Source organism: Cryptotermes secundus, unplaced genomic scaffold (genome assembly GCF_002891405.2).
Source record: "Cryptotermes secundus unplaced genomic scaffold, Csec_1.0 scaffold813, whole genome shotgun sequence".
Lineage (NCBI taxonomy): Eukaryota > Metazoa > Arthropoda > Insecta > Blattodea > Kalotermitidae > Cryptotermes > Cryptotermes secundus.
The window spans coordinates 454,558-465,354 of NW_019735471.1; the positions used below are offsets into that span (position 1 = coordinate 454,558).

A 10,797-nucleotide genomic window follows, 5' to 3' on the forward strand; every position below is an offset into this window, starting at 1 on the left:
CTACGGCGTCTTCAGTAACGTAAACCTTGATATATATGCTTACAAGCAATATAGTGTTCAGTGCAACTTCACAGATTATTAGTTAAATCACCACTTATTCCTAGCTTTCATATATATTCAACGACATGTTTCAGCCACACCAGGCCATCATCAGGTATATATGATGATTTGCATAAATTATTATACTGTATTGTAATATTATATAGATGGCAAGATCTATTTGTCTGAAAGTTCATTATTTTAAAAAACTTTCAAACGTTTTGTGTTTATAGAAGGCTTTGGAGAATAGAACTAAAAGGATTAATGATAATATTCTCATACAAAACCATGCTTCTTGTTGAACATAATTATATGTGTCATCCTCATGAGTTATCCTTAAAAATACAGTTGATGAAGATATATACATTGGGTCAGGACACCAGTCTTGAACATCAAATGATTGGTGAATGGAACAGTGACAATTTATTCCTACCACCATTACCATATATGTACAATAAACACAGCCATGGAAATCTGCAGAGGTACCAACTTCAAGCAGCAACTGTATTGGTGAGTCATTTAAGGCTTCTAGGAAATTAAAAATCTTATTTTTTTAATATACTCTGTACAACTGTTTGTATTTTAATAACAACATTATTTGTTGTCTTCAGTGAATTCTCACATACCTCAATGGCCCTGCAAGTACCCTGAAATTCATTACACTCAATAATTTTAGCATTACTGGTAAATTACTTCTATGTGATTATAAGCACATGTGTAAACATATTTACTCAAGGATAAAGTAATTACTTGCATTTTGATTCTAACAATATTCAAGATTTGAAATAAATTCTTGGATTCATCAATAGCAAAAAAGGAAAAAGAAGGGTGATCACTTTTAAAGTGTACTTCAAATAATTTCAATAAATGGATGTAATAAGAGATAATTGTGAAAGTGATGATTGAAAATGTGAAGATAATTTTCTCATCTATCCATTTTTACAAGTATAATTTTACCTTATCATTTATGACATCTGTATCTCATTAACAAAGTAAGTTGAGACCAGTTCACAGTACGGAATGTACTAATAAACTTTATTTGTTCTTTAATCAGATTAATGAATTTTACACTCAAATTGAGAAGAATGGTGATCATTTTAAAGTAACAGGAGGATACTTTGGTGAAGCATTTAAAACTCTTGCAGATATATTAAATTTTACGTAAGTAAATTTCTGTTTCTATTGAGGTACTCATTTCACATTAAACATGGACAAGTCCATGTTCAGCCTGTGCTGTTATACAAAACTCTTCAATGAAATCTGTGCTAGTGGATTTGAGATATGATCTATACATTTATTTTTTATTATTCTGTCATGCTTTATCTCTATCAAAAATAAAAGGAGCACAAGCTTGTTTCTAATGATGAATCAGTAAGTTGTGAAGGCTTATGTCTTCTGGGCTGTAAGGACATGTAGCTTGTTGAAAGTCGGTTGATGTTTTGGAGGAAAATGTCGCCTCCATTTTCAGGGTTGAAGAATAAGTCAAGCAAGAAACCAATATGAGGAAGGAGAATTCTTCATAACTCCACTTTTAGAACCTCATATTCTACATATTAGTAAGTTAATTTCGGATAGACAGATGTGGAGCTGGAATAGCTTAGTTAGTATAGCGACTAGGCTGCGCCATAGTTCAAGTGGTTAGTCGCTGGCTTCCCACCACGGCGGACCAGGTTCAATCCCAGGGTCTGGTCAAGTGGGATTTGTGGTGGACAAAGTGGGGCTAGGGCAGGTTTTCTCCGAGTACTTCGGTTTCCCTTGCCAATCTTCATACCACCAATTGCTCCACAATCACCCTCACCTATCATCTGGGGCTAGTACNCTCTTCATAACCAAAACTGTGATAACCTCAAATCCTCTGAATTAGAGGTTGAGTCCTGGCAGAACAGGGGGTTTTACTGTTTACTGCCATGTCCTGAATGGCATCTAATGGATACTGAGGCCTCCTGCCACAACTATAAAACAGCCAGCATACAAAGCTAACACTCCGCTCCACCAAATGATAAATCACTACCTCCACACCTTCACAGCATGCTGTTCAAATACAGGGCAGACAAAACTCTTTTCATATCTCGTTATTAGTGTACAAAATTTACCACATATATTGGTAGAATTTCATCAGCTGGAATTACAGGGGTATTATTCTATAAGCTTTAACTCTGTAAATTTTTTAAATAGTGGTATTTTTCTTGAGGAATGAAATTAGATACTCACTGTGTCATGTCAGTAATTCTTATCAATTTGGTATACTGGATAGCTTCAGATTATAGGCCTATGTCATAACTCTGAAATTACTTCCTGTTTCATGTTGACAACATGAACTTTTTGTCTGCAGTTATACTGTCAAATACCTACCTGGTTATTCCTATGGGAACACACCTACTGACAACAGTTCATCCTGGACTGGATTGATAGGTATGATTCAAAGAGAGGAGGCAGATATATCCCTGTGTGAAGTATCCATTACAGCAGATCGATCAGAAGTCATTGATTTCACCTCTCCTCTCCACACAGCTGTGTAAGTGTATTAAGGTAACGCAACACTCTGGAATAAAAAACAATGTAGGATTGATATTTAATTTATATTTAGGAACAGTGCATCAACTGTAGATGTCATAAGAGATTCTGTTCTGTACTTGCAGGACACGGTTGTATGTACATGAAGGAATAAAGGAGCCTTCCATACACTGGTACTTCCGCCCATTCAGTACCTCAACGTGGCTTGCTCTCATTGTGGGACTCTTCTTGTTCACATCCATTAACACCCTACTCCATTACATCATTTATAGGCTGCTTGGGGCCAAAAGAAGGGCAGGTTTCCTCTCCAACCTTTTCACAGTTGTGACCATCATGTTGCAACAAGGCAAGCCAAGCTTGTATTCAGTATCACTGGAATAAATCTCAAAGGAATTATAATAAACATAAATGTTACTAACTTTCAACATTTAAATTCATAATTTAGTTCATTGTCAACCCTGTACCACATGTCAAGAATGTTAGTTCCACAATACTATAGTAAAACTTAAGTTCTTATTTTCTACATGTTAATATAATCTCTGGGTCTTTCTTGAGTCAATGATAATTATGCAGTTTATCAAGAACCTGAATCATTTCAGTCAGGTTCATGCTGTCAAGCCACAGGTAAAGCTGCAATCTACATACATATTTTTCATTTCATGCATTCTGTTGTGTTACAATATACAACTCTTTTATTGACTGTCACAACAGAACAAACAGAAAAAATCAAGGTCAGCGCCCAGCTATGGTTTCGCTACATGTTTCAGCCACTAACGGCCATCATCAGGCAAACACATATCAACAAACGTATACCACTGAACTGCTGTACATTAAATTGGATACAGTGTTATTAATAATTTAAAATTTAATTGATCAATTAAGTTTTATCTTGTTTTATACAATAACTTTTAGTTTTTATGTAATCTGACTTACTGTATTTTTACACAAAGTATTTTAAATTATTAATAACACTGTATCCAATTTAATGTACAACAGCTCAATGGTATACGTTTGTTAATATGTGTTTGCCTGATGATGGCCACTGGTGGCCGAAACATGTAGCGAAACCACAGCTGGGCGCTAACCTTGATTTTTTCTGTTTGTTATGTTGTGACTGTCAATAAAAGAGTTGTACATACATATTCATCAATGTGTCATATTCACAACTGTATCGTTCAAATGAAGATATTCTTAGAACGGATTCCTCAAATACCATATTTACTTTAATACTATCACACTGAATGCCATGGCTGGGTGGGTAGGACTCCTGCTTTGTATTCATAAGGTTCCATGTTCAAATCTAGGCCTGGGTATTGGTTTTTATGACTGAGGTAATTTCCTTATTTTCTTCAGTCTCCCAGGCAAAGAATGGGATAGTACCTCAAATTAGACTGTGGCTATTTCTTTCTACATCTTTTCCAACTCATTATTCACTAATTATCCTATCAGTCAATGCTATACAGTTTGAGCCACTGACAGCAGCATTAAATATTCCACAAATGAAATTAATATCATTCCTACTTTATCAAGGTCTCTCAAGTTATTACTACCACTGAACCAAAATGCAATATGCAGTTCTTGTTTCTTCCTTGTGCAATGCAAATATAATAATATAATAAATAAAAAGGGGGTAGTGACTATGTGTCTGTAAGACTAATATAGGATCTGTGACTAGGGATGTTTTGTAAATAGCTTTAGGGCCCTTGTAAGCTTCAAATTTATGGTCATATTTTGCGTGGTGGTATTTTTGCGTTGAATATATGCCCATGTCATTGTAGCCTCATAGATTTCAGTGTCCCATCCCAGATGGCAGTAGACTGTCTTCAATGATGACGTTCAATTGATTGGGCAGGAGGCCAATTAGACTGGAAAAGTTGTATATGTATGTGACTTGTTCTAGAGTTACAATTTGTAACTGTGATGAATGTTAAATAAAATTATAATTAATTATTATCTACTGTCCATTATGCAATATCCTAAATTGTTCACTTAATTTATGGTTCATGGTTCTTAGGTACAAAAATTAAACCCCTGAGCTTTAATATCAGAGAGTTAGCTACATGTAGAATCAAGTTAGAAGAGTGTGGTATCAATTCTAGAACTGCCTTTTTGTTGTGCTTTCTTCACAGGGACAGACTATCCTTCAAAATTTTCCATGAGNTAGAGTTACAATTTGTAACTGTGATGAATGTTAAATAAAATTATAATTAATTATTATCTACTGTCCATTATGCAATATCCTAAATTGTTCACTTAATTTATGATTCATAGGTACAAAAAATTAGTTAGCTACATGTAGACTCAAGTCAGAAGAGTATGGTACCAATTCTAGAACTGCTTTTTTGTGGTGCTTTCTTCACAGGGACAGACTATCCTTCAAAATTTTCCATGAGACTAGTGCAGCAGTGTAGTGCCTTTTTGTTTCTGGTTGTGCATATTGCCTACAGTGCCAAGCTTACATCACTTGCCACCCTGTATACACAGCAGCCACCACTTCACAATCTCGAAGATGTTCTGAAGAGCTCCAGCTGGAAGTTTGGCATTATGAATGGCAGTCTTCCCTTTAATACCTTCAGGGTAAGCTTGAATTACTTATAGCTGACTATAAATGAACCTGAAAAAACATATATCAAATTGACCAAGGAGATATTAAATATGAGGATTACTGTCTTATGGAATGTAATGTCATGAAGACTACTAGCTTTCCTCTTACATTTCTGAGGCAGTAGGTCACTCCAGAAGATTGATAAGAGTCTATCAGACTGCATTGCACAGACAGTAGTCTCCATAGTCACCACTGTAAGGACTGTATGTCCTGTATGTAATTGTGTATGTTACATCACTCTCTATGTGTACATCCAATTTTATCTCAGAAATGACTCATAATACAAAAATTTGGAGATAAAATACTTATAGCCTGTGTGAAACATTTCTTCATTCTTCTTATTTTCTAAGGGTAGTTTTATAGTATCATCACATACATGTGACTGTTACCCCCAGTAACTTTTGAACAAATTGAAATCTGGTATGAATATTATGCCGCCAAAGGGCGAGTCTAACATTTCATTTCTTATCATTACAATATTAGGACAGTGGCTGTATGGATATATGTAGAAAATGTAACATAAGCATCTGTACTGGCTGAAATTATGCAGAGAAATAGATAACTTATTGCAGGGATATCCAACTGGTGGCACATGGGCTGCTTGCAACATGCTAGTTGGTTTTGTGAGGCCCATGAGAATATCTTTCAGTCCCCAAAATATCTGTTACTGTTTTTCTCTTCAGAAAATGGTGATGAATCTTGTTGAAAAACTCTATGGTGAGTACTTGCTAAATAGTCAGTTGATTTCACAAAACATGTAATAAATAACTTAGAAGAATTAATATTACTCCAAGATCATATGCAACATCAGTGCAATCTATCAGACCTTTGGCAGCTGATGTGTAAGCACCATTAACCTAAAATTTGATTTAATTAAATGTTTCAAAATTTTACATGTCCAATTCTGATTTGCGTGCTTAAGCTTCACACAGCTGATCATTACAGGACAGATACTTATACCAGTATACTGGAAACACATTTTCATAATGCAGCCCCTCAGTGGGCTGGACAGCCATTACGTACTACCTTAGTTGTAATTTATAGTTTCTGCTAGCCTCACCATATAGACTGAAGCAGTTTGGGTAAAGCATTGAAAATAATTCTGTCTTATAAAGCTGTATGATCTGATGAAAGTCAGCCAATGTATCACATGAACATGTCACCTCCATTTTCAGGGTTGAAGCAGGTAGCAAGCAACTTTCACTGGACTACATGGTGTTATATCTCAGAAGGCAGAACTCTTGATAAGGCTGTTAGATAGAACCTGAAATCATACGTAGGCATTGGAAGCGGTTTCTGCATATTCTATAACATATTAAATGTGAACATTAACCAAGTTTCCAATTAAAGATTGAATAAACTAGTGTAGTGGTAATGTTAGAGACTTGTATTTCAGAGGCTCCTGGTTTGAATTTTTGTCAAGTTATTAGCTATTCTCATGCAGATTTTCTGTGGTTTTTATGTATTTCTGGGAAAATATACCTTTAATTAAGCCATGACCACCTTCTGAATTCTTGTCTGCTCACAATTCATGATAATTTTCCCACCATACTCAACATTATAGCATATGCAGGTGAAACGGTGTCTTCAAATAATCTGATAATAACTTATCCTCAATCAAAGGGCCAGTGTAAGAATTCACATATACTTTTGCTGATATTATGACAGATTTCATAAGTATTATATAGGGGTTTAGGATATAAGAGTTGTGAAGCTGAAAGATACTATTTCATGGTAAATGTAACTCTAGAAAATCACACAGTTTGTGCTTTATGTAGTGCATACATTAAACAGTGATGAATGAAGTGATTGAGGTAAGTACATGTGATTAACTTAGAATAATGTGGAAAGAAAGAGTTTTGTTTGATCTTTAGGTATCAGCTCAGCATTTGCGTAGAAAAACTCAGGAGAACCACAAAAAGAGACCTCAGTCAGGTTCAGGATAGCTGATTTCTAGCTGAGATTTTAAGCAAGTACCTCCAAAATATGAACCCTAATATACATATCTGATTGTTAATTAACATGAACAAATGTTGGTAACTTATATTTTATTCTACAAGCTAGTTTGATATTACATACATCTGCAACTGAAACTTTTACCTGTCTCTTCAGACTGCTGAACCAGACAGCATGTTTGGTAAACTGTGGCATCTTAAACTTGAACCATTTCCTGAACATCTCATGCGCAGCTACAAGTCAGGGTTGTCTGCAACACTTGCTGGAAGTCACTTTGCATTCATGGGGCTAGAAGACTCTTGTCAAGACACACTGCAGCACAGCTTCACCTCTGTTCAGGCATGCCAGATCATGGCTCTCCCTCAGAAATATTTACGTGGAGGGCTGAGTTTTGCACTGCAGAGGAACTCCCCATACAAAGATGTCATTAACTACAGGTGAAGGTACTACTGTAATTCTTAAAGCTAAGAGTTCATTATGGTCAGTTTAAATTTTTGGTCAATCACTTAAATTCATTGTACCCCAGTACTGTTAGACCACTTGATTTCATTCTACTGCATACACAATGTTTTGGTATGTTATGGGTGCCAAGGAACATGACTTCATTAGGCATGCCAAAGGATCAAAATGTTTCACAGACATAACAAAATGGCCGAGTTCAAAAGGCCGTAAATTTATTAATGACAAAGCTACTTTATGTATAAATATTAACTTTCTGATAACAACAAAAATGTGCAATGCTATTAACACCAAAGACTGCCAGTGTGCATGATCACAAGCCAGTTTCATTCACCTCAGAATATATTCCATTTTACTGCTCAAATTTCACTTCTTTTTCATTCTTTTTTTTTTAATTGCTAGTGGGGTGGGACTAAGTCCCTTGTACTGTGGCCACTTCTGGCCTATTGTACCAGCCCCAGATGATAGGTGAGGGTGATTATGGAGCAACTGGTGGAATGAAGATTGGCAGGGGAAACTGAAGTACTCGCAAAAAACCTGCCCCAGTGCCACTTTGTCCACCACAAATCCCACTTGACCAGACCTGGGATCGAATCCGGACTGTCGCAGTGGGAAGCCAGTGACTAACCGCTTGAGCTACGGTGCGGCCTTTTTCATTCCTACTAGTAGGTGATACCTATAGGATTTCCAAAATCCTGTCCATATTTGTGTCCTTCATTTGATCATATTCAATTTATTGTAACCTCCTTAGTTTCACTGCTCTCTAACAGTAGAAGCTGAGCTGAATAACCACTAAATTCCTCTAGTTCCAAGGTTTCACTCAAATTTTTATAATTTAGAATTATTTTGCAGTGAAACATTGTTATTTTACACTCAATTCCTAACATGGAGCACCAGCCCTTGTGATCTGTCTGAAATGACTTATTCAGAAAATTGTAACTACCCTTTATTTCTGCTTTATATCCAGAGGCCATCTTCTCTGTCCACTGCCCAAATGTGTTACCATGGTTACTAGCTCATTAATACTTCTCTTAATTATTGTGATGGAAATTTATGTAACATTATTCATAAAAATTATGTAGTTACATGGGTACAAAAGCACTCTGTGTGGATATGCGTTTATGTTATCTTCTCCTGATGTTTCAGTCTTATGAAAATGAAGAGTAGTGGCATACTTCAACGTCTAAAACTCAGATGGATGCCACAACCTCAACAATGCAACAGGATGCTTCATGTTGTAACAGAATGGGCAGATATTGTGGTTCCACTGATAGGTCTCACAGCATTGGCATTAATTTCATTTTGTATCCTGATAACTGAGTTAATACTACATAAGTACAAACAGAACAGTAACAGCACATCAAAAAAATAGAATTATGAGTATTATGAAGTAAAACCTGTACAAACGTTACAAAAACATTCCATGAAACCCACTGGAAATTTATTTTGAGAAACTCATACTACATTATATGCAGTGTTAGGTCAAGTGTTTAATAACCAGTCATTAACACATTCACAAGACATCCTTTGATATAAAATTATTCTTTTTTACAATAGAAGGGGAAAGTAACATTACTACTTCCAAAAATAAAATATTTGAGTACAGTTCTTTAGCATATCTCACATCATAGCTCACTTTAGGTCCACAGAACGTTTTTCTGGTAAAACTTGCATTTTCAATAAGTTTATTCCCAAGAGATCACTGAATCATGTGTTTCTTTATCCAGTTTTGTCTCAAATATATGATGAGCCCTATTGTTGAATGAGGGAAAGAATCTTGTTATAGTTGAGTATTTTTTTTAATGCTAGTGGGGTGGGACTAAGTCCCTTGTACTGCGGCCACTTCTGGCCTATTGTACCAGCCCCAGATGATAGGTGAGGATGATTGTGGAGCAATTGGTGGAATTAAGATTGGCAGGGGAAACCGAAGTACTTGGAGAAAACCTGCCCCAGCGCCACTTTGTCCACCACACATCCCACTTGACCAGACCCAGGATCGAACCCGGGCCGCCACGGTGGGAAGCCAGCGACTAACCACTTGAGCTATGGCACGGCCCTTATAGTTGAGTAAATGCAGTATGCTCAATATACTGTTATCACACTATTTGTATATTGCAGTAATGATTCGCTGTTAGTGAGATTCATGTCACAAGCAATAATGCACTGATTATTACAAAACTAATAACTGTCCCATCCATTCTTTCAAGTGCCAATTGGAATTTCAGTGCAACCAATGATGAACAAATGAATGTATGACGTGTGGGCCATAATAATCCAGCCCTTGCACCACGACCTTCAATGATCTACTGTGCTTCCCCTTTGATCAACCCCTTATTAATCCTACAAGTTGGATGAAATGTAGGACTTTGTTTATGGGAGCATCACAGTAGTCACTTGGTTCCATAAAGAACTGGCCCATGTGGCAAAATCTTAAATAAGCTATGACCTTTTTTGAATTGTTTCATTTTTGGTCCGTTACACTATCAATCACAAAGTCAATAGAAAGTCCGTCTAGTGTAACAATTTGTAGGTCACTTCTTTATCACTTCTGCCTTACATGTTTCGCTTTAATACAACCATCATCAGAGGCACATAGTACAATCATGAAAACACTGTCGTTGTTTAAGATGTACACAGTTATGTTTGCTGCGTGGACGCTGCTACAATATGTCGACGTGTAAAAGCACAACACTTGCTAGGATTGTTGAATGCACTATCAATTCTCACATTCCATCCGAAACTGCCCTCAAGTTAAAACGCCAATGTTAAAATATTTAAAAATTTTAAACATTTGATGTAAAATGTTAAGCTCCTCCTTGTTAATTCATCCCGAAGATGGGAGATGTCAGCTTGAGGTTGTATGGCTTATGGTTAGATGTTTCCAATGTGCTGTGTGCTGTGTACTGCTGTGTACACGCAGCAAACATAACTGTGTACATCTTAAACAACGACAGTGTTTTCATGATTGTACTATGTGCCTCTGATGATGGTTGTATTAAACCGAAACATGTAAGGCAGAAGAGATAAAGAAGTGACCTACAAATTGTTACATTAGACGGACTTTCTATTGACTATGTGAAGCTATGCCCTCACAATCACATAGGATATGTGTGGCTGATTCATCTGCTTCTAGGCACCTTTTGCAAGTGGGGTCATCTGTCAATCACAGTTTGAAAAAGTGTCCTTTTAGGTGATAGTGTCCTGTAAATAATGTAACCAATTAT

At 36.3% G+C, this 10,797-nt stretch overlaps 1 protein-coding gene across 1 annotated transcript in view; it reads left to right on the forward strand.

Annotated features, from left to right (window-relative positions):
- LOC111869416 (probable glutamate receptor) overlaps positions 1 to 9,429 on the forward strand; it is a 23,967-nt gene extending 14,538 nt beyond the window's left edge. The window contains exons 5-11 of the mRNA XM_023860933.2: positions 388 to 549; positions 1,094 to 1,200; positions 2,372 to 2,554; positions 2,679 to 2,899; positions 4,916 to 5,130; positions 7,271 to 7,551; positions 8,720 to 9,429. Coding sequence (XP_023716701.2) covers positions 388 to 549; positions 1,094 to 1,200; positions 2,372 to 2,554; positions 2,679 to 2,899; positions 4,916 to 5,130; positions 7,271 to 7,551; positions 8,720 to 8,945 — 1,395 coding nt within the window. The 3' untranslated portion in view covers positions 8,946 to 9,429. The remainder of the gene's footprint in view (positions 1 to 387; positions 550 to 1,093; positions 1,201 to 2,371; positions 2,555 to 2,678; positions 2,900 to 4,915; positions 5,131 to 7,270; positions 7,552 to 8,719) is intronic.
- Positions 9,430 to 10,797: the final 1,368 nt, after the last annotated feature.